Genomic DNA, 26,045 nt, shown 5'->3' with positions numbered 1-26,045 from the left:
CGGTTTCCGGTTTAACCCAAAAAGTGTGTTTTTAAAAAAACCGATTAAACGGTTTCGGCTTTTGTCTTCAAAAAAAAACCGGTTTACCGGTTTATATTAAATTTTTATCTTTAAATTTATTTTTATTTGTGGACGCTAATAGGAAATGTGTTCAGAATTGTGTACTAAATCTTGGGAAATATCAATATAATAATTTTAGAAGAAACTCTATTCAGTATTATGTAATGAACAGCTTGAGCTTAAGTGCCAGACGTGCTTTTTTGAATTGTTCGAAAAATTCCTTTCGTGATATTTTTTTCTTAGGTGCTTCCACAAAAAGTTGTTAAATCGACCCCTTCTTATAAACTGTTAGAAATAGAACTATTCTCTCCCAATTTTTGTCAGTATTTTTAAGTTTGTTTTAAATTACAAATTATACGAAATTCTATTTTACATATGAGCACTATAAACAATAGCAGAATGCTGTTTCACTTTGTTGTTTTCCTAAATAATTCTGACTGAAACCTGTAGTAAATTTAGCAAAATTTGTGTATTGTAGAACAAACCATATGTTTGAATGCATTCAAAAATGTTTACCATAAAAAACCGGAAATCAAAATTTTGTTTAGAATGTAAAAATTAAAAAAAAATAAAATTTTGTTAAAGAATTCCTCAGCAAAGTAATAGCAAATATCCAAGGTCTTTTAAATAAAAGTAATTTTTCTCTCAATATGAATATGTAGTACACATCACCCAAAGATAAATTTATTTATTTGCAAAACAAGTAAATAAGACAAATAAATAATTAAATTAATGAGTTTTTGCCTATTTCTTTATAATTTTTTTACGTTTTAAATAAAAACTCATACAAATAATATGTACAAAAAAAGTAAAACCCCACTGTAACTAATAGAGAAGACTAGAGATAAATGTTGTATATATTTTGCAAAGTATACTGGCACAAATTTATGATTAATCCAAACAGTTACTCAAGGTTTTTTAAGTTGGGTAAATGTGCAGTTTTTTTTATTTTGTTACTATTGCACTTTAAGTTTAAATTATATTAACTGGTTTTTGAAAAATCCATTAAAACAAACTTACCCAACATGTTGTTCTCTTTGGCATCCTCACAGCGACCCACTACCCGTATAACACCGCGACCAGCTACAGGTGAAAATGTAACAATTCCACCAATTCTGGCAATATGAGGCGGTACTCGAGGATCATCTTCGTATTGTTGAGTTGAGAGGCCGTTGTTATTATTGTCATTATTATTGTTATTATTATTATTATTGTTGTTGTTATTGTTGTTGTTATTATTGTTGTTGCCATTATTGGCAATATTTGTAATATCATTACCGAATGGACGCATTTTGTTGGATTTTTGGTTAAGTTTGTTTTTCTTAATTAATTTCTGTTCAGTTTTTTTCTTTAAGTTTTTTTAAAACACTTTAATTGAGGTTTTATTTAGTTGTTTTTTTATTCTTTTTATCACTTACAATTTTATTTGAACTTAATATTTTTTTTAATTAAAATTTTTCTTTATTAACTTGTTTGTAAATTTAATATTAATTAAATTGTTTTTTTCTTTTATTTTATTAATTAAATTTTCTTTAATTTTCAGTTACAAACCGTCTGGTAAGTCTTCCGTTTTTCAAATGTTTCAAAAGCTTTTACATCAGCTGTTTTTATACCACCGTAAAACCCAAACAAAAGAAAATTCACAACCAAAACACAACTCACACACACAAACTCAGTCCAATTACAAATAGTACGAACCTATGAATGTTTAACGAAGTCAAATTAATACAAAAACAAAACATAACAACAAAAATCAAGCAACATTCATCTATTATTTAGTGTGTTTATTGTGACGTGATTTTTTGATCTGTTTTGTTTTCCTTTTCATACGAAATACATAAATACAACAATAATAACAAGAAAAGACAGCGATCGTACATTTGCGTCTTTTAGTTTTTTTTGGTTAGTGCACTTGCTCTCTTAGCTGTTTTTTGCTCTTACTCTCACTATCTATACTTTTAGCGGAAAGCTTTTTTTTAAATATGACATAGAGTTGCCATTGCTTGGATTCATTCTTGTTGTAAGTCAAAACTTTATTACTAAAATGGGGATTTATTAGCAACTGAGAAATCAACATTGAATATATTTATAAGTTCAATGAAATCGGAATTTAGTTAAAGATGTTAGTAGATTTAAAATCATTTTCGCATTTGTTGTGGTCTATTTTAAAATACTGCATATCGTTTATTATTTTAAATAAATTTTCTTTAAGCTTGTATGATACCAGTGAGTTATTTAAAAAAAAAATTTAGAACATAATTCTCTTTTCAAAAGAGTATACAATAGAGTGTTCCATGATTGTATGGACGAAAAAATATTACAATGTACACACCGCCCCCCTGGTCAACGACGCAAAAAATGCATTCTTCAGGTTTTGTAACAAATTTTCGATTAAATAATTACTTTTGCAATTTATTTAAAAGAATAGAAATTGTACGTAATTGTCGTTCTAATGAGAACGACACAGACGGACAGACAAAAATTGGTTAAAAAATTTTAAAGTTACTAAAAATTACCCCCCCCCCCCCATAACTCAGGTCACATAGTGGGGCGAATCAATTTTTTTTTAGAATCTGGCATTTCTAAATGGCTAATCGATTTAGATTTTTTAGTAGAAAAAGTGCAATATTTTTGATGGACGGTGTTTTAAGGTGGCATATTTTTGAATGTAATTGAGATATTGACTTGACATTTTTTATGTAAGACCAAAAATTAACTTATCTAAACAAAACAAGTAAGAGAGCTATATTCGGCTGTGCCGAATCTTATATACCCTTCACCAAATTATACTTAAAAATATTTTTTTTTTAAATATTTTTATTTAAACAAAATCAAAAATTTTTTTTTAATGTTTTAAAATTTTTATAAAACATTTTTTATTTTCCAAATTGTTTTTAAATTTTTTTTAAAAAAAAGTTTTTTTTTAATTTCTTTAATTAATTTTTTTGGAAAAAGAATGACAAAAAAAAAATTTTTGATGAAAAAAGAATTCGGGTTAAAAAATATTTTTTCCCGATTTTGACCCATTGTATGTCCAACTTACTATGGTCTTATATACGTCGTTGCAAAGGTCTTTGAAATATCTATTATTAGATATCCATATTGTCTATATTAATGACTTAGTAATCCAGATATAGGTCAAAAATAGGTCAAAAATCGAGGTTTTCCTAGTTTTTTCCTTATATCTCAGCCATTTGTGGACCGATTTTCTCGATTTTAAATAGCGACCGAGCCGGAAAATTTTGGACATATTGATGTATGATTCGTGTATGTAGGTTATTTGGGGGCTTCGGAAAGTTGATTTCAACACACAGACGGACATGGCTATATCGATTCCGCTATCTATAAAGATACAGAACATATATACTTTATGGGGTAGCAAATGAAAAATGTGGAAATTACAAACGGAATGACAGACTTATATATAGCCTTGCCACTCATGGTGAAGGGTATAAAAATATAACTCGGAATAAATGGGGATCAAATTGTTCCTAATATTTGCAATGCTATTGAAATTTTGATATAAATTTTAGTTTTAGAATCTCAATAAATAAATAATAAAATCTTTACTTATCAACAAAACTAAATGAGATTTTCAACGTTTTTTAAATCTGTCATTCTAAATAACAATATATAAAAAAATTTCTAAAAAGGTCAAAGGGAATCCCGCAATTCCTTAAAATTTTAGCAAAAATCCCAAAAATGTTTTTTTTTACAATTTTGCCACATTTCCTTCGGAGCTGGGAAAATACTTTGGTTATAAATGGGAAACACACCAAGGTTTCTAAAACTGTTTCGCGTTTTTTGATCCCAGCTTTGGGATTTTAGAACATAAAAAATAGGTCACATTCCAATGAGCGTAGGGGCGACATACTAGAAAAGTAGGACCTATTTTATATACCAAAATGTTCTTCGTAAAGATACCTTACAGAAAAATATAAAATTGTTATATGTACTTAAAGAAAGTTTATTTTTATTAAAAAAAGAGTTGAGCCACCTTTTCGAGCAAAAAACAGAAAAAAATCAACTATTTTTGGAATACTTAAATTGAAAATCGTTTATTTTTGGATCCATAATTGATATTGCTCTGAAATCTTTTGTATGTTATTAATAATTTAGTTGTCTAACCAACAAAAAGAATTCGGTCCAAAAAACCGACTTATATTTAAAAAAAAGCGGACATTTTTGAAATGCCTATAACTCGGAAATTATAAGAGATAAATAGTACACGCAAGCATGTTTTTGCAAGACCTAGCCGAGCGCTTTCCAAACATATAAAAATATTTGTAATTGAAAAGGAAACAAAAAAATTGCACGTGTTTAAAAATTTTACATGTCGAAGGTACCCTACTTTGAGTACCCATAGCGCCGCCTATGGATCATTTATAGGGCTCAAATGATCGAATACTCCTTGGCTACGCTCATGTCAAATTTTATACCGATCGGATTAGCCATTTAGAAATGCCAGATTTATTTCCAAAAACTTTTAATTCTGCCCCACTGTGGGTCACTAGATCAGAAATGTAGGAACAAAATTAACATATTTTAAGAAATATTAAAATAAAAATTGTTTCAAAACTTCATTTTCAAATTTTTAAAAATATTATTAAACAAATTTCAGAATTTTTTGATCATCTAATTGAGATTTAATGAGAATATAATAGGGAATAGAAAGCCTCCTATAGTTATTCCGTAATTGCGATTATAAATTTTGTGATTTTCGAGAAAAAATATTTTTTTTTGAAATATTTTTGCGAATTAGGATTTTAAAAAATTTTAAAAACTCATTTCGATTTTAAATACATCTTTAATGGATTTATTTGGACTAAAATTTTATTTTTCGGATCTAAGGAATATTTTTCTGAAATTTAATAAATATTCGTATATTCGTAATTTTATACATTTTCATAAAAAAATCCATATTTTTCAAAATTTTACCTATGATCCTGCAGATGTATGGCTATATTTCTCGATAATATTCATAATAGAAAATGCATTTGAATTTGCCAATTGTACAAAACTTAGTATTCAGTGATATTATTTGAATTATTATAGATTAATTAAGCCTAATTAAACATTTACTTTCAAATTATATAAAATAAAAAGTTCAAATAATTACCAAAATATTCATAATAATCGATATCAAAAATAAGGGCCAACATTAAGGTATTTTCCGAGATTTTATGAAACACTATAAAAATATATTATTCTTTTATTAAATTCACATTTAGTTAATTTATCACCGTTAAAGAATTTTACTAAATAACGATTGGCAACTCTGCCCTCTATACTATTAAGCTTTCGTTTTCTATGACTTTGTCGTGTGTCTTTTGGCCCTATACTAAATGCCAGTGGCGTTTTAAATAAAACAAAAAAAATGTATATGTTTTTTTTTGCCAATATATATTTTTTTCTATTTTACAAATCTGCAGGTATTTTAATTTTAATTATAGTTTTTTTAGCTCTTTTTATGCGTTTGTTTTCATTTGGTTTGTTTTTTGTTTGTGTCTTTTTTTTAAATTCATTTCAAATGTTATGGTTCTCGTATTATTTAATTGCTATTAAGAAGAAGTGCGCCAATTTTGTAAAAGTGCCAATATTTATTTTTAAACAATTAGAAAATTTTGGCACACACATCTTAGAATGTTTTTTCTTGTTATTTTGAATTGCAGTTGCGAATAAAATAAAATTAGAAAGCCAAAACGCATGCATTACTAAGAATTGCAAAATTTATTGTTAAATACGATAGATCGAGTACAAAACATCTCGTTTTATTTATTTGTTTGTTTTTTTTTTTTTTGTTAAATTTTTTATCTGGTGTGTAGACGTTAAATGTCATGTGATTATGTTGTAAGAAATAGAAATAGATTTGCAATTGTTTTGAAATGAAGGACTTGCAAATTAATTAAAATTATGGCTAAAAATTATTAATAACCTAGATTTAGTTTTGTGTGATCTAAAGGTCTTTGCTTATAATAGAACATTGCACTTTTTAGTTATATTTTATAAAGAATATTTGTTGAGTTTTGTTGAGGTCATTAATTAAAATAATTGTGTTTATTTAATGAGAATAAAAATTGAGGACATACAGAAACACGAATCTTCAATTGAACATCAGCATAAACGCATTTAAAATTATAATTAGTCAAGGACTTATATTTTTACAATTATTTTTAATTTTTCTTTGATCCCACAAACTTTTTAAGAAGCCATCTGGGAAAATAAATTTTCATCAGAACAGGCTGTTATACACAAGATTTTCTATAGAAAAGATTGTTATACACAATACTTTCTATAGAAAAAACAATTATATGCGGGATTTCCCATAGGAAATACTGTTATACACAAGATTTTCTATAGGAAATACTGTTATACACAATATTTTCTATAGAAAATACTGTTATACAAAAGATTTTCTATAGAAAATACTGTTATACACTAGATTTTCTATTGAAAATACTCTTATACACAATATTTTCTATAGCAAATGCTATTATACAGAAGATTTTCTATAGAAAATTCAGTTACACACAAGATTTCCAATAGAAAATACTGTTATACACAAGATCTTCTACAACAAATTTTCTACAGATACAACCGTTATACACAAGATATACTATGGAAAATATTTTTAGATTTTCTATAGAAAATACTCTTATACAGAAGATTTTCTATAGAAAATACTGTTATAAAAAAGATTTTTTATAGAAAATACTGTTATACAGAAGATTTTCTATAGAAAATACTGTTGTACACAAGAATTTCCACAGAAATTACTGTTATACAATAGATTTTCTATAGAAAATACTGTTATACACAAGATTTTATATAAAAAATACTGTTATACACAAGATATTTTATAGGAAATACTGTTATACATAAGATTTCTATAGAAAATACTGTTATACACAAGATTTTCCACAGCAAATATTGTTATACAGAAGATTTTCTACAGATACAACTGTTATACACAAGATTTTCTGCATAAAGAACTGTTATACACAAGATTTTCTAAAGAAAATACTGTTATACAGACGATTTTCTACAGATACAACTGTTATACACAAGATTTTCTGTAGAAACAACTGATATACGCTAGATTTTTTATTGAAAATACTGTTATACACAAGATTTTCTATTGATAATACTGTTATACACAAGATTTTCTGTTGAAATACTGTTATACAAAAGATTTTCTGTTGAAAATACTGTTATATACAAGATCTTCTATAGAAAATTCTGTTATACACTAGATTTGTTATAGAAGGAAAAAAGCTCTTTTTATTTAATTTCAAATTCTCTTTGTCTTTGTAAACAATTTCTCTTATCTTTCAAAATAAAAGCAAAGAAAAAGTGATCACACGTTTTGATCAAAAGCAAAACAAAAAAAATTATTTGAGGGGGGTGTTTCTAATCATGTGTAGAAAATAAAACTATTTGCCAGTATGACACATTTTGTGCACTACATTTGAGTTGAAACAAAACGTAATAAAAAAACACGATTTGTAGAAAACACAACGTAAATATAATTTGGCTGACAGCCAGAAAGAACAATATTTCCTGAGTGCCGTGACTCGGTCAATATTTTTTTATTATTTTCATATTGTTGCTGTTAGTGTGTTCAGAATTTTTATAATTGAAACAGGCAGGCAGGCAATGTTGATGAATTTTTTGTACTCAATGTAAACAAATGATAAATTGTGAACAAATTATGGGAATCTCGTACACATACAGGAATTTGAAACAAACAAAAAAATAAGCCTCAACAACAAGAAAAAAAGTACGCATAAGGTGATTTTCCATCACACATTTCGATGACGGCTGAAAACGGTTGAATTGTTGGTCGAAAACAACGGAAGAAAGGAAATGTAAGTGACCGCTATGGGGTAAAATCTCATTGTCGCCGTAGTCTTTGTTGGCAAAAGTATAAAGAACTGGGAAAATATTTTAGTTGAATTTGTCAAGAATTTAGTTTAACAATTGAGGAAATTAGAATAAGTTGTTAAAATTGGACTAGGCTTTTTGTTATGTTTGTTCGATCAATGACAGTTGTAGTTAAATTTTTGTTGTGTTTAAAATGAGTCACAATTTTAATCTATAGCGAAACACTGTACTTTGAAGTTATCAGGTTGATATTATTCTACCACCTGCATAGAAATGATTTTCCACGAATAGTAATTTGATTATAATTGTGGTTTTTGATTTAAGGTAAATATAATTACTCATAAAGTAGCATTATCAATTATTCGATATGCTTAATTCATAACACTACTTGGCTTTCTCAAAGTCTATGAGACGGATGTAAAAATATGTACTCCATTCGAAATATCGCTCGACTTGATCCACGCAGGATCTTCGAACCCAGCTTGATCAATCCTGAGTTTAGGGGAAATGAAGTCTGATATTCGTTTGTTTATTATGTGCGCGATGCCTCTCCCTTTTTTTAATTCCTATAGATTTAACTTCTTTGGCGGCCTTCGGTAAGCATAGGAGGCAATACTTCATCAGCTTAATTTAAAACGAATGGGCTGCCTGGGTACCCAAAATTACTGTGTTGCAAGGCGTTTATCGGGGTTATACCGTTCATGGTCGTATGACAGAGCTGAGTTTACAGAAAACTAAAGGTCTTGATGGCTTTCCTTTATGATCTATTTGGTAATTATTTATCTTAATAAAACACCCATCTTTTGTATATATTTATTTTTATTTTCTCATATTTAATTTGTTTTTTTTTTGTTGAATTCATAATTGATTTTTTTGTTAATAACAATTACATATTTAAAAACTAATAAAATACATAATTTGTTTAAAAGATTCCGTTTTTCGTTTTAGAATTAAAACCTTAAATACTGTTTCATTTTCGATCCTTCTTACTTTCTGGTAGTTTTTTTTTTGTGTTTTCAAACAATATTTTCATTTAACACTCTGCTTTGTTTTATTTTATTTTGTTTAATTAATAAATATATTTGTTAAAACATTAAAATATAATTGGTGTATTTGTAACACTAAGTTGAACTCTGCTAACTTTATTTTCATGATGAATAATTAAAATATTTTCTGGTTGTTAAAAAAAAGGCCGTTTTATTAATAATTCTCAATAAAGATACAATAAACGATTTTAAGAAAACTATTCATAAAAACTGGTGCAATAGTTGTAAAAATTATAATTTAAAACAGCCATTCAAATACATCCATACATAAATGTAAATAAATGTACTCATTGGTACGTAAATACTACAATTACATCCAATATTCATTATTATGTATTTTTATTTTCAGTAAGTATGTATGTACGAGTATCAAGGGAATTTGATTACAACCTTGTCTAATTTTTTTTTAGGGGGAAGGGTTCATTTTGTCTACTGAAGCAAAAATCTTGCTAAATGTTTGTGTTTCCCTTTATATTGTGAACATATTAAGTTTGATTATAAATGTCAAGCCTTAATTTCCAAAGTTGCACAATACTTTAGTTTGTTTTAATATCTTAAACATCTACATTTTAGATTTAGTTCTAGTCATAATAGTTATACATGTATGTTTGTATGTAGTTCTTTTAATACTTAATTTTTTTATTTTATTTTCTTGTTGTTTTAATTTGACTACTTCAAAATTCCATAATATGTTTTGAAATGTTTCAGCCTTATTTTTAAAAAAAAATTGTATTCAATATGTATGGAAGGTGTGGTAACCTTCTTTATTTTTGTATCCTGCCACTGCAACATTAATGCATGGCAACACCTTGAGCATGCTGCAGTCCAGTGCACAAGTACAACATCGTAACACTCAACGCCTGTATACGTTCCTCGGATTTCCCTAAAATATTTGGTTTAGTTGCTGTTTGTTGTTGTGTTGTAGCAGTTTCAGTTGTGGCCAAAAGTTCACTGCTGCCATTTTTCATTGAAGCAGTTAAATTCGAATGTATAGCAGTTTCACTGTCCAGAGCCAAGCGTAATTTTGAGAGCTGAAATGGTAGAGAGACAGAGAGAAATATTTTGTGAAAATTCGAGAAAGCTTAATTGCACATATTGAATAAATTAATGAATTAATAAATTATTCAAGATTTATTGTGTATAACAGTATATCTTGTGTATAATAGGAAAATCTTGTGTATAATAGAATTTCCTACAGAAAATCTTGTGTATAACAGTATTTTCTATAGAAAATATTTTGTATAGCAGTATTGTCTATAGAAAAACTTGTATTTATATAGAAAATATTGTGTATAACAGTATTTTCTATAGAAAATATTGTGTATAACAGTATTTTCTATAGAAAATATTGTGATTAACAGTATTTTCTATAGAAAATATTGTGTATAACAGTATTTTCTATAGAAAATATTGTGTATAACAGTATTTTCTATAGAAAATATTGTGTATAACAGTATTTTCTATAGAAAATATTGTGTATAACAGTATTTTCTATAGAAAATATTGTGTATAACAGTATTTTCTATAGAAAATATTGTGTATAACAGTATTTTCTATAGAAAATATTGTGATTAACAGTATTTTCTATAGAAAATATTGTGATTAACAGTATTTTCTATAGAAAATATTGTGATTAACAGTATTTTCTATAGAAAATATTGTGATTAACAGTATTTTCTATAGAAAATATTGTGTATAACAGTATTTTCTATAGAAAATATTGTGTATAACAGTATTTTCTATAGAAAATATTGTGTATAACAGTATTTTCTATAGAAAATATTGTGTATAACAGTATTTTCTATAGAAAATATTGTGTATAACAGTATTTTCTATAGAAAATATTGTGTATAACAGTATTTTCTATAGAAAATATTGTGTATAACAGTATTTTCTATAGAAAATATTGTGTATAACAGTATTTTCTATAGAAAATATTGTGTATAACAGTATTTTCTATAGAAAATATTGTGTATAACAGTATTTTCTATAGAAAATATTGTGTATAACAGTATTTTCTATAGAAAATATTGTGTATAACAGTATTTTCTATAGAAAATATTGTGTATAACAGTATTTTCTATAGAAAATATTGTGTATAACAGTATTTTCTATAGAAAATATTGTGTATAACAGTATTTTCTATAGAAAATATTGTGTATAACAGTATTTTCTATAGAAAATATTGTGTATAACAGTATTTTCTATAGAAAATATTGTGTATAACAGTATTTTCTATAGAAAATATTGTGTATAACAGTATTTTCTATAGAAAATATTGTGTATAACAGTATTTTCTATAGAAAATATTGTGTATAACAGTTTTTTCTATAGAAAATATTGTGTATAACAGTATTTTCTATAGAAAATATTGTGTATAACAGTTTTTTCTATAGAAAATATTGTGTATAACAGTTTTTTCTATAGAAAATATTGTGTATAACAGTTTTTTCTATAGAAAATATTGTGTATAACAGTTTTTTCTATAGAAAATATTGTGTATAACAGTTTTTTCTATAGAAAATATTGTGTATAACAGTTTTTTCTATAGAAAATATTGTGTATAACAGTTTTTTCTATAGAAAATATTGTGTATAACAGTTTTTTCTATAGAAAATATTGTGTATAACAGTTTTTTCTATAGAAAATATTGTGTATAACAGTTTTTTCTATAGAAAATATTGTGTATAACAGTTTTTTCTATAGAAAATATTGTGTATAACAGTTTTTTCTATAGAAAATATTGTGTATAACATTTTTTTCTATAGAAAATATTGTGTATAACAGTTTTTTCTATAGAAAATATTGTGTATAACAGTTTTTTCTATAGAAAATATTGTGTATAACAGTTTTTTCTATAAAAAAATCTTGTGTATAACAGTTGTATCTGTAGACAATCTTCTATATAACAGAATTTCTTAAGAAATTCATGTGTATGACAGTGTTTCCTATAGAAAATCTTGTGTATAACAGTTGTTTCCGTAGAAAATCGTGCGTATAACAGTATTTTTTATAGTTAATCGTTTGTAATCGCATTTTCCACAGAAAATCTTGTGTATAACAGTATTTTCTATAGAAAATCTTATGTATAACAGCATTTTCTATAGAAAATCTTATGTATAACAGCATTTTCTTTAGATCTTGTTTTAGCTGCATTTTTTATGGAAAATTGTTTGAAATTTGTATTGAAAATGTTGTCTAAATTCACCACACAATTGCGATGATATGAGAAATTTAAAAAATATTATTCGAACGTTATTTTGATGCCGAACAGACATATATTTTTCCATTTCAGATGAGCTGCTATCGTACACAATAAGAGCTTATATAGAGAAAATATAACAGATTTCCAATTGTGACCTAATTCAAGTCTTGTCTCACGAACTTTGAATTTCACAGTCTAAAGTTTTGTTAACAAAATAACAACTAAATAATCAATTCTCTTACCAATATATTAATTTTATCCACTCTCTCGGAACCACTTAAATCACCATAAAGATTTTTGCTAGCATTCTTTGCCAAACTCATGACATCTTCATCCTTAGGTAAAAGCATAATATGATCGGTAATTGAAATAATTTGTTCGGTCGAAAAGCTAGTAACATCGGAGGGCAATGCTTCCAAACGTTGGGTAACCAAATCAAAAGTATTTGGACCTAAAGAAATCACAGAAGATTTTCTGAAAATATATGAAAACACAAACTCACAATTTATAGAAATATAATTTTATTTATACTATTTACCTTGAAGGTGTATGTTGGGGAGTTGGTGGTAAACTTTTTGCTATCGAACCCGGTGTTACGCCACCACCTACACTACTACTCACATTGCCCGTAACACCCGCTATAGAAGATACTATGCCAGGTATGGCTAGATTATTAGCTGAATTAACACGCTTAATACCCTGTGCCAATAAACCAGTCAAACTTGAACGATGCACCTCCAAATTACTGGGTGACGGTGTAGTAGCTGTTGATTTTTTGTCGCTATTGTCTGAGTTAAACATAATTTCGTTTTCCACTGGTTCTACGCCGGTGTCAATGTCGGCATCGGTAACCATAAATTCGGGTGTTGCCACCGTTGAGGTTGTTTGTTGTTGCTGTTGTAGTGCAGAGGAACAATCTACCGGACCGCATACTGTGGCATTTTGACATTTATTTATGCATTTCTTGTGGCAACACATAAAACAATCGCGACACTGTACGGCATCTTTAAGCCAAATTTTCTTGCCACAAAAATCGCATTGTGTGGCTCGTTGGAAATGTGTGCGTATGAAGTTGTGGGCTCGTGTTTGGTATGTTGTGGTGGTATCAGTGGACTTGATGGAAATGGTGTCCGAGTAGCCACTGTCATCGGTTTTGTCAACAGAGGTGATTGATCTGAAATGTTTGGAAATAATTGTAATAAAATAGTGGGAAATGATTTTAAAGATAGTTATTAAGCATGGAGTTTATTAGGTTTAATAAGGCTTTGAATTTGGAATTTATTTTCTATATTTATATTGACCGTTCTCAGCGATCGGGATTGCACAGTTGCTATAGATGGGATTTTATTGAACGAGTTCAAATTTAATTTGTAATATAAGGATCCGTTCTTTGTCTTACCCCCATTTTCTCAATCTCCGGTTATTTTTTATCGTGACGATAAACTGACAGTTCTCATACAAAAAAAGATGTTAATTGGAGGTTTATCGTTACGAAAAACGATAACCGGATATTGAGAAAAAGGGGGTTAGTGTATTATAAATTTCATGCGAATTATTAAAAATTTCTAACAAGACTATGGCCGTAGCCTCGAGATTTCGTATTACAGTTTTCGATCGCGTTTGATCAACGTGACCTCGATCAACTTGAGCTTCATGGGACTCCATAGAAATCACAAAAAGTGTCCAGAGTTGAATTAATTTGACATGAGTGTTTCCAACAAGATAATGCTAAAGTGATATGAGCTTGTCAATTAACTTACTTGGATTTAATTTTCAATGGCTGTTTAGAGGGTGTCTCTGTGGCTCCCAAATTGGGATTGCCCTCCCAGGTAAAAGCAAATAATATATCACCAAAACACAAATTGGGATTAAAACCAGATTGACTTGACAAATAATGATTTTTTCTGAAATAAAAAAATGATTAATAAAATTTATAAAAAATCTAATAATTTCATTAAACTTACAAATCCTCTGGTATGGGTGGATTCAGTTCATACGCCTTAAACGATTGACTCAAACTGGTTTCACAACATTCGGCCAATATCTGATAGATGGGTATATTGGTGAAACCCAACAACTGATTCTCTCCCAAACTTTTTCCATAAACACACACATTTAAGTAGCGACACTGGGGATCCAATTTGAAATTACAAACATCTTCCATGTGTATCAAATTTGCCAATTTACAATCGATTGTAGAATGCTGATAATAATGTTCAACATCATTTACGCCCGAAGCCGCATTAAAACTGGTAAGTAAACTTTCACAATTGGTTTTAGACGGAACTTTGTGTAGAGTAGCTTGTTTGGCTAAAACTTTAGCTTTTGATTTGGCCTCCTCATCCTTAAAACTCTCACTATGATCACGACTTATGGTTTTTTTTAAAGCTTTCGCTATGAGTTTTGTCTTTTTGGGGGAATTGGTAGGAGTATTCGATAAACTGGACTCGCTGCTGGTGCCCTTGTCAATGCTGCTGCGTATGGGTATGGTATCAGTGGGCTTGGCAGCTGTGCTGTAACCACTTTTATTATCTCCCAAATCTTCGTAGATATCTAAATCCTCTAAAATGGCATCGTTGCGTATAATACCCGGTATGACACGATCAATGCGCAAACAAAAACTATTCGCCTGAAGACTCTTAATAACTTTGGCTACTTGTTGTATCGTAGCCACGCGTTTTCCCTCTATGGCCAACAGAATGTCACCCACTTTCAAATTTGATTTACAGGCTGGGGTATTGGGCAACACTGCCTCGATTTCTACGATATCAGCCGCGGACTGTTTGAATATAATACCTATTTGTTGGTTTTTAGCTTTATGTATCTCCACATCCAGGGACACCATAACATGCCGATCATCCTGCTGGTGGGCCTCCACAAATGCTAACGATGCCATGGTTATGGAACAATAAATATCCGTTAAATGTGACGGACACATTAGGCGTGATATTTCCGAGACTTTTACTTCCAACACCCCATTCGGTTGTATACCTTCACCCTCGCCCACATCTTCTTCGGGTGTCTTGTGGAAAAACGGTTTATAACGTAGTTTATAATTGGGTAGGGTATGCTTACGTCTGACCGCTTTGCGTATTTGATTCGATATTAAACTGGTAATGTTGGATTGCATTTGTCGTCCCTGATATTTCGATTCAATGGCCAAGTCCAATTCCGGATCACCCAGAAAACTCAAAGACCAATGGGTGTAGGGATTGCGAGTAAATTGCAAGCGAGCTAAGCCCGAAAGTTGTTTCACTGCAATATCATAAATGAATATATTAAATAGACTTTAATGAACTTAATTAAAACTGTTTAGCTAATATACCTTTCAATGTCAATGAACCTTTCTTGCCCAGCACCATATCAGCATCTATTGATGTACGGAAATTGCCCATATAATGAATCTCCAATAATAAATCTAAATTCTCAATACGTTCGCCACTTTCATCCAATTCAACATGATGAACTCTTAAGGTTTTTATCTCCGGAAATTGATCACCCAACTCAAGTTGTTTTATCTACAAAAACATATAAAAAAACTACATAAATAACAACAACAATAATGAGAAGAGAAAGAAAACCAGTGAGTATGAGAAGAAGAAAAAAATAGAAAACAAAACAAATGAGACAATGAGTAAATAACCAGACTAATTAATGTCATAAATTAACACCTACAGACACAAATGCTTATGAACGTAATAAGAGTGTGTAAAACACAACAAAAAAAGCTACCAGTTCTTTACATCAAAACAACAACTACAATAGCAGCTGTAAACAAAAGATGTAATTGTCTGTGCATTTATAAAGCTAAAGGATAATAAGGGTAAAAACTATAAAAGAGGAAATGCCTTTTACAGATAGGTCTTAGGCGACAGGGATTTCAGCGATTGTATTCCTAGAGTAAGTATTAGTTTCGATGTATATTTTTAAGAATGTGTCGCTTTAAAGCTTAAATATTGCACACTAGACAATGCTCTATTACACAGTGCAACACGAAAAAAAATAACTATATACGAACACCACTACGTGATAAACAAAAAAAAGACCTGTGTCTCCAAGTTTTGCCCAAAGTCATGCATTTTTCTTATGGGCCCCCAAAGATTTGGGGCCTCGGTGTCATTTTTGCAAAAAAGTGATCATTTTCTCAGGCTCATATCTTGCAAACAGTTCCGAATTTTGATTTACTCTCTGAGGCATACTTTTAGCCCTTGTCATAAAGAACAAAAATTGTGAATCAAAATCACAGAAAACTTTAAAATATTCGAAATCAATTTTTTTAAAGCTGCCTAAAAGTTCCGCTGAAGCAGACCGATTGCTCATCAAAGCTTATGGTGGATGTGTTCCATCGGATTAAGCGTACGAGATGTGGGTATGCGATTCAGAAGCGGTGACTTTGACAAGGAAGACAAAAAGATCGGCAAGACCAGTCAAAAAATTTGAAGACCAAGAAATGGAGGCATTACTCCATGAAGACTGTTGTCAGATACAACAAGAGCTTGCAAAATCATTGGGAGCTACTCATCTACGAGCAGCAGAATTCATCTAAAAGCAGAGAAATTGGTTACCATACGAATTGAAGCCGATGTCCGAAATAATGTTTGAAAGCTATAAAAGAAAATCATTTTTAGACTTGCGATGAGAAATGGATCCATTACGATAACCCGAAGCATAAGACATCGAATGTGAAGCCCGGCAATCCAGCCGAATCGACACCAAAGCCAAATATCCATGGCTTTAAGGTAATGCTCCGAATTCGGTGAGACCAAAAGTGTCCTAGCTATTATCAGCTGCTGAAATTCGGCCAGTACATCCAGGGCACCTGTACCGAACACAAATGATTCTATTGAAACGAGCATTGGCCGAAACCAGCCCAGAATATACGGTCAGACATGAAACTGTAATATTCCATAGCCCAGACCTTGTCCACCCGTCCGACTACTATTTGTTTCGATCGAAGCAGAACGCTCGCTCTGGGATTCGCTTTACTTTGGAACAGAGTAGCCGATATATGTATGCTTGCTTCGTTCTTAGTCTCAAAAAATGAGCAGTTCTTTTGGCTCGGAATCCATATGTTGCACAAACCATCTTTCGCAAGTTGAAACCGATGGATAATATTCACCATAAGCTTTGGTGAGCAATCGGTGTGCTTCTACCGCACTTATAAAGAAGTAAAGCCAAACTTCTCGCCTATGACGCATTGGTGGTACAAAATTCGACATTCTCGAAAAAAAAACTTTGTTGTTTACACTATAATGTTCAATAACTAAGTGAGAATAAATAACAGGTATGTACTCATTAGGGTATTCAATTAATCGGTTAACCGAGCAAATAATTAATCGGGGTTTATATTGATTTGGTTAATAATCGGTTAATTTAAAATTATTCGATTAACCAAATAATATCTATTTTAATTTTAAATTGAAAATACAACAACGAATTTTGTGTACACAAATATAACAATTCAACCAAAAAATAATAGCAAATATGGTATTCGAGATACTTTTTGTATATAATTTAATTATTTTCATTTTAAACAATTTTTTCTTTAGATTCAATAAAACTTGGCTTGGAAAAAACTCTCTCGTTGATTGTAGATGTTGGAGAAATCGAAAGCATGACGAAGAATATTCAATATCTCAGTTTTTTTTAGTTTTTATACCCTTCACCTTCGTGAGAAGGGTATATGTATAAGTTTGTCATTCCGTTTGTAATTTCTACATTTTTCATTTCCGACCCTATAAAGTATAGAGTAACTTCGGGTAATGTGGACTACCGTTTTGTTTTTTCTAAATTTTGGCCACAATATATATGGATATTAAAAGAGTTGTGAAGCAATAAATTAGCTAATGTATTCTCTAATGGTTTTTGCAGTTGAATATTTTTTCCGTTAAAGGATAAAAAATTTATGTGAAAATATTGTAAGGAACCCAAAAATCAGCATTAAAAAAAATTGGAGGGTAATATGGACCACTATATGAGGGTAATGTGGACTAGTATTTAATACATAAAATTCATGAACCAGCTAATCATGAATGATTAAAAAATTTAATTTCAATATATTTTTATTAATACAAACTAAAAAGTCGCGTTCTTGGCTTAGATAGATACAAAGTACATAGTTATTGTCGGGTAATATGGACCAGTAGTACATAATCAAGTAATTTAAGTGGTACACATTACACGAACTTGGGTTACAGTGGTAAAAAGTTATTTTTACCTAATAATCTAAATGTGCTTAAATTCTTACCAAATATATGCAAAACTACGTGTCCACTTTAACTATATAAAACAACCAAACATTAAATTCTACCAAGTAACTGTACCAAATTTTGTTTCTTACATGAACCGAAAAAAATGTTGAGCAGGCGCATTAATTTCAATACAAGAATAAAAAGTCAACATATCAATAACTCATGAAAGCAAATGTGCAATTGTCGTTTCAAACAAATTGTAAAATGTACGACAAATCAGTTTTATCATACCTTCAATAGTTTCTGAAAAAAGACACTGGTCCACATTAGACGCATAGTCCACAATACCCGAAGTTACTCTATATATTTTGGATCCTTATAGATAGTGGAGCCAATTAAGCCATGTCCGTCTGTCTGTCTGTTGAAATCAATTTTCTGAACACCCCAGATATCTTCGGGATCAAAATCTTCAATAATTCTATCAAACATGCTTTCGAGAAGTTTGCTAAATCGGTCGACAAATGGCTAAGATATGAGGAAAAAACCAGGACAACCTCGATTTTTCACCTATATCTGGATTACTAAGTCATTAATATAGACAATATGGATATCTAATGATAGATATTTCAAAGACATTTCCAACGACGTATATAAGACCATAGTAAGTTGGACCTACAATGGGTCAAAATCGGAAAAATATTTTTTAACCCGATTTTTTTTTCACCAAAAGTTTTTTTCGCTAAATATTAAAAAAAAAAAATTAGAATTTCAAAAAAAATAAAAATTTAAAAAACACAATTCGAAAAAAAAATTTTTCCCAAAAATTAAAAAACTGCAAAAAAATTAAATTTTGTTTACCTAAAAATATTTAAAATTTTTATTTTGAAGTATAATTTGGTGAAGGGTATATAAGATTCGGCACAGCCGAATATAGTTCTCTTACTAGTTTCTAAGCATATCATTAGTGTCCTTTTTGGATTGTTTTAGATATTGAATACCTTTTATAGTTTCGTTAAGTTCTGTATATGTAAATGGAAACACATTTTTAAATACATGTAAATTAAATATGTCAGTTGTTATTCTCACTAAACATTTTTCTTGGATGTTCGAAAAAATTAATAATTTTAATTTGAAATTTGTAATTGAATTGAATTGGAAAAATAAATACAAAAAAAATATGTTAAAGTGCAAAAAAAAGGAATTTCGGTTAATCACGTTCAAAAGATACGCCATCTATTATAAATACCTCATTTTCAAGACATACAGCCAAAACAATTTGGTCAGCTTTGATTTTCCAAGACTATTATTAGGTCTGGCAAACCTCAATGCAACAAACTATGCAACAAATCTTTCATACCACTTGCGGTTAGTAGGGTTGGATACAAATAAATAAAAAACTGGTAAAACACATGTCTTCCAGCAGTAAGTGAGCTGCTGTGTATAGATGGTGCAAACGAGTGCAAGCACTCAATGTATCATGTAATCCCACTGTTATAAAATGGACGTACATCAGTGACGATAAGGACGAACGAGAACACTATCGTCGACGTTGGCGACCAAAAGATATATGCAGAGATATGCAGAGTAGTACGTATGAATAAGTATCTGAATGGTGGTCATAACACACAGACACATATAAGTACATATGACTCGTACTCTCTGTGCCCACATATAAAAAGGTCATCAGCAAATGCTGGCAAAACGATATAAAATGGAATCATTTTAATATATATGTATTTTTTCCATGTTCCCTGATGCACTTTTGCGTGCTACAAACATTCATACCACTTATGCGGGTTTGTTTACGTAGTTAATTGTATGTAAGTGTGTATGTATATTAGACAACTCTGTATGTATGTAAATGTAAAATTCATACATGTACTACTTATGTACGTGCAACACTCGTACATGAATTTAGTTGTTAATGATGATGATAGTGGCATTGTTGTTAGTAACCTATATACTCTTCTACAATAGAAAATGTAGTCCTGCCACATGTACCTACCTACATATGTCTGTATAATGTCTTTTTTTCTTGTCTCTTAACACACATATCGAGCAAAATTAATAAATACTTTGTAAAGAATTTAAGACAATTATAAATTATAGATATTAGTTTTTTCAATTAATAGAAATGGGCAAGTTACAACAACACGTTTGCGTGTCTCTATGAAACTTAACTGATATTTATTTTATTTTATTTCGGTCACATTACGTTATGATAATGTGTTTTAAAAGAAATCAATTTGATTTTTACCCAAAGGATGAATAGGAAAAATATTAAAATTTGTAGAAAGTTTTTAAATTTATATTATGACGCAGTAGTTTTTTTTTAATATTTGGGAAAGTTGAAATTTATATGAGTGTTTTGTGATTCCTTCTAAATTTTGGAAATTAGATTCTTTATTATTATAATTATCCTACAAAATGGAGTGAGAAATTAAAGTCTGTTGTATTTAAATAAGTTCAATTTATATTGTTATTAACTACATTTTAAGGATTCTAAAAATCAGGAACCGAAACAGTTATATTTAAGTTTTAGTTGATCGATGCGGAGACCTGAATACTGGATCGTACAATAAAACCTTGCAGTTCAGGTCTCTTTATCTCCATGTAGAGATACATTTCCTGTGGTTCAGACAAGATTTATTTGGAAATGTTTAATGTATAATTCCTCTTATCGGCAATTGCACATTGGCAGCAATCCCAACTTCTGTTCCTGCAAAAATCATTCAAATATATCTTGTTCTACCAAGAGCTGGACTCTCACGCAGAAAAAATATAGATAGTTGTGCATGTTTACTGTAACTATTTCAAAATTTTTTCAAGTTTTTTTTAACAATATTATAGTCACAGTAACTATTTAAATGATTGTGGTAACTATAATATGGTTAATTTACGATTCACATGATTGTATCAACTACAGGTTACAGTAAACAAGTATATGTTTTGACAACCAACGGAAGCAATTCCGTTATGATTCTTCAGTCCGATTTTCTCTTTGAACTTTTGTGCCGACTTAAGGGAGATGTATTTAATTTAGATATAAAGTTTGTCTAGTATTTTTAACATCTGTAAAAAGTACCAATTCGGCTTTAACCACTTTGACCCAGAATGCTTTTATTAGCGCATATAATATAGTATGCCAATGGCTGGCATGGAGAGCTTATCGTTAGAAGACATTTTCATTTAATAAGAAGACAGCAATATATGCGATAACCTCTGAGTATAAAACGGATTTTATTCACGACAAGATTCTACGGAAGGGAATATATAGGAAATAATAGTGTTTTTGTGTCCTCATACCATGTTCTTTATTAATTCTTAACATTGCGATTTTTTACATCGAAAATTGACCTTTGACCCTTTGGAAGTAAACAATTTTATTCACATAATTTTAAGGACAATATCTTTGCCTTTAAAATGGAATCAAAAATTATGTTGGACTTTGAGTAGTTTCAATGTTATGGGCAAGTATGTGTATATATTTTTGGACAATTTAAAAAAAATTTTCAATTTTCAAATCGCTATATTTTTTAAATGGAAAGGATTTCCGATGAAAAAGTCATTGATTTGAGGAACCCTTTGGAACCGTAATATATGTGGTAAATATCATTAAAATCGTAGATTTCAAATCCGAAAATATCAGTTTTCTATCCGTTTTGCTATGGATTCTCCCATGTGTCTCTTGCACATGACGATCCCGAAAATATTCCATAATATAAGCATTCCTCAGTAGTACCGACAATGTCATGCAGGGATCTTTGCATATAATTGCCTTTAAGTTATGCTTGTTATACTGCGTGAGGATATTCCTGGCATGGACATCAATCAGCCTTTTAAATAAAACAACGACGACAGATAATATGGTCTATAGACCTTTTTGGTACTGCGGTTTATCTTTCCATCATTGGGAATAAATACCACAGCACCTGGTTCATATTTCCCAAATCCTTAATGTTACATATGTGAGTTATTAGCAACTTGACCTGTCGAAAGTCTTCAGCAAACCACTGATCCTGGAGGTCGATTCTGGTTCTGTGAAACAGTGAAATTCACAGAACCAGAGTTCTGTGAAACGGAGAAGTATGAACTTCTATATGGTAAAACAATTGAGATATATCTAATTTCGTAAAGCAGTAAAATATAAAAAAAAATTAACGAAAATATGATTCAAAATTTGTTGAACTTATGGCGCTTCTGTCGAGGAAACGAAATGTCCAATTGATAAACCGTTTTGTATTGGAGGAGAGCAGATTGTCAGCTTCCGAAAAAACATACAACCAGTATGGAGAAACTCACAAATATCCAGACGGACCAAGCTTAGAATATTCAGCACATGTGTAAAGTCTTCTCTGTTATATGGAAGTGAAACTTGGTTAGTATCGAACACTATCACGCAAAAACTAAAGGTATTCATTAACAAGTGTTCCAGAATCATATGCAGAATATTCTGGCCTAACAACAACAGCAATACGGATTCCGGGAATCTTACCAACGAGAACCCATACTAACACAAATAAAACGTAGGAAATGGAGGTGGATTGGACATACTAGCAGAAAGAATCCTGACAGTATAATAAGGATGGCACTAGAGTGGAACACTCAAGGTTCAAAAAGCCGAAAACATAAACGTATAATAAGTATGATGGTGTAGAGTTTTAAGTTCAGAAGGCAGCAACAATTATAAAAAAATATTGATGAAAACACCATGAATAACCTTTACTCTATCTACTTACTACAAAAATAAGGCTCAAAATTACTTTAAATACCACTTGATTTTGCCCTTGGTATAACTATTTCTACAATATACATTTTGATATTGTTAAAGGCCAGTAAAATAAATAATATGTTTCATTTGGTAGGTGCTTTCGTCATAATTATAACTGCACTTACACTTTGTTTTCTTTTTTTTTTGTGTTTTTTATTTTTACATACCGTTAATTTATCGAATAATTTGCCTGTTGTTGTTTTTGCTATCAATTCGTCCAATTCCAATGAAAGTTTGCGATAAAACCATTTTCTCACGCGATTTGAATTTTTCAATTCATGAAATAGGAACTGCATAACAAAATTCAATGACACCAACGACGAAGCATCTGGCTCTTTGCTATTTAAATTGAAACCCGAGGCGATTGGATTGGATGGTGTGGTTGGTGCTCCAGCTGATGATGCAGTTGCGGCGGCCACAGCTGCAGATGATTGATTAAAAGCCAGAGCAGTTTGATAAAGACTCTGTAATAGTAAATGGTAAAAATGTAAATTATTGAAATTGTTTTTGTAAATGAGAAAAAGGCTGATCTGTATACAAATATTTACCGTTGGCAATTTGTATTTGGAATTGATGTCCTTCTGCTCGGGTGTCTCCTCGGGCAGTAGGGAGAATTTCATATACACATAATACTGCAGCAGTAGTATAAAAACTGCTCCAATTATAAAAAATATAAAACACAATAGAATCAACATGGAAAAGTTTATATCCATATTGATTGATTCGTAAATCGTGCCGTTTTAATTATTTCAAAATTCTTTGCTATTGTATTGAGGAATTTATGAATTGTTTGTTTGATTTTTAATTATATTTCATCACTCTTTAGACTCATACAGCCAATCACACATAATTCTACAGTCGTCTGCGGAGACGGAAAAGTCAATAAATTTGTGTTTTGTTAAAAAAAAGTTATTTTTAGTGCATTGTTTAATATACAATAGATTGGTATACATTAACTTAGGGTGTGGGTTGTTAAATTCTTCACTAAAAAAAATCAACTTTTAAGCAGACGTGTTACATTTTTGATTTTTTGAGGAAACTCTTTCCCTCTTTTTTTTAATTTTATTCTGCACTTTTATTATTATTTCTTATTTATTTTTCTACAGTTTAATCATAACTTTTTAGCAGTTTTATGTAGATTTTTTAAATAAATTTCTTATTAATTTAATTTCCGTATTTCCGCTTTTGTTTATTCGACGTGTCTGTATCACTTGCACTTGTATGGACATTAATATTCAAAGTATTTTTCTACTGAAGTGCTTGCGCTTTGGGGGTGCATTTTGTGTTCGATTCCGTTTTGTTCTCACGCTCTTTTCCAAACAACCCCTTAAAATCAATAGTTGCGCCGGAGTTTAGTTGTGCTGCCATCAGCTGTTTGAGTGGAAACGAAACATGTTTGTTATTCAGAGTTTTGTTTGCATTTGTTTTTGTTTACGATTTGTTTGTTTTCAAACAAATCCGGCATTTGAATGTTTTCATTTGATGAAAGTAAACAATCTAAATCCATTTTGTTTTTGTTTGTTCCCGCGACGGCGGTGGTGTTTTGCTTTCTCTTTTGTAAAACAGTGGATGTCAAGGATTTATTTAAAGGTAAAGTTTACGGTCACATACAAAATACTTAAGTTTGAAAACTTTCGAGTGCTCTTTTACTATCCAATGTAATAAGAAAGAGATATTTCAATTTTCGAATTGGGGGATGATCTTGTATTTGTGGTTTAAAAAGTACATATAATTAAGAGTTGAAGTCGAATGATGTCATTGAGCGAAAACCTTGTTCTTACGCTCCCTTGTTGTAGCTACATTTTCAATGAGACCCAGTAAATGCAATTCTTGTTCTATATCTTAATGTTTATGCATTTATTTATCATGAATAGTAATGACCAATTTACGAAGATAACATTGATTTAAGAAATAATTGATGATCAGAAATAGGAGTGATCACACATTGAGCTCCTTCTCATGATCACAGATTAAGCCTGCTTTACTTAAAATCGCAGTATTTATGAAGATATGAACGATTTAAGATATTTGAGTTTTTTATACTAAAAATCGATTATTGAGCACGTTTTTCTTAAAATGGCATTATTTACGAAGATATTAAGAATTTAAGATATTTGAGTTTTCTCTACTAAAAACCGATTTTTGATATAAAATATGAGTGATCACAGATTGAGCTTGTTTTTCTTCAAATCGCAGTATTTACGAAGTTATTAAGGATTTAAGACATTTGAGTTTTTTAAACTAAAAACCGATTTTTGATATAAAATATAAGTGATCACAGATTGAGCTTGTTTTTCTTGAAATCGCAGTATTTACGAAGTTATTAAGGATTTAAGATATTTGAGTTTTTTAAACTAAAAACCGATTTTTGATATAAAATATAAGTGATCACAGATTGAGCTTGTTTTTCTTGAAATCGCAGTTTTCACGAAGTTATTAAGGATTTAAGATATTTGAGTTTTTTATACTAAAAATCGATTTTTGATACAAAATATGAGTGATCACAGATTGAGCTTGTTTTTCTTAAAATCGCAGTATTTACGAAGTTATTAAGGATTTAAGACATTTGAGTTTTTTAAACTAAAAATCGATTTTTGATATAAAATATGAGTGATATGACAGACTGAGCTTGTTTTTCTTAAAATCGCAGTATTTACGAAGTTATTAAGGATTGAAGATATTTGAGTTTTTTAAACTAAAAATCGATTTTTGATATAAAATATGAGTGATCACAGATTGAGCTTGTTTTTCTTCAAATCGCAGTATTTACGAAGTTATTAACGATTTAAAATATTTGAGTTTTTTATACTAAAAACCGATTTTTGATATAAAATATGAGTGATCAAAGATTGAGCTTGTTTTTCTTAAAATCGCAGTATTTACGAAGT

The 26,045-nt window shown here is 29.8% G+C and overlaps 2 protein-coding genes across 2 annotated transcripts in view; both read right to left on the bottom strand.

Annotated features, from left to right (window-relative positions):
- Nucleotides 1–1,434, bottom strand: part of Sclp (sclp) — a 28,865-nt gene extending 27,431 nt beyond the window's left edge. The window contains exon 1 of the mRNA XM_065509064.1: nucleotides 1,081–1,434. Within this exon, the coding sequence (XP_065365136.1) occupies nucleotides 1,081–1,351 (271 nt within the window). The 5' untranslated portion in view covers nucleotides 1,352–1,434. The remainder of the gene's footprint in view (nucleotides 1–1,080) is intronic.
- Nucleotides 1,435–8,745: 7,311 nt separating this feature from the next.
- Nucleotides 8,746–24,723, bottom strand: Pdzd8 (PDZ domain containing 8). Its single transcript, XM_065508773.1, has 8 exons — nucleotides 23,706–24,723; nucleotides 23,325–23,621; nucleotides 15,521–15,713; nucleotides 14,160–15,450; nucleotides 13,956–14,099; nucleotides 12,734–13,369; nucleotides 12,438–12,669; nucleotides 8,746–10,021 (listed from the first exon to the last, which is right to left on the bottom strand). The coding sequence occupies exons 1-8, from the start codon at nucleotides 23,868–23,870 to the stop codon at nucleotides 9,782–9,784; spliced, it is 3,198 nt and encodes a 1,065-aa protein (XP_065364845.1). The 5' UTR covers nucleotides 23,871–24,723; the 3' UTR covers nucleotides 8,746–9,781.
- Nucleotides 24,724–26,045: the final 1,322 nt, after the last annotated feature.

Source organism: Calliphora vicina, chromosome 4, assembly GCF_958450345.1.
Source record: "Calliphora vicina chromosome 4, idCalVici1.1, whole genome shotgun sequence".
NCBI classification, from domain to species: Eukaryota; Metazoa; Arthropoda; class Insecta; order Diptera; family Calliphoridae; genus Calliphora; species Calliphora vicina.
The sequence above is the reverse complement of the archived record's forward strand: the minus strand, read 5'-3'. Positions and strand labels throughout refer to the sequence as shown.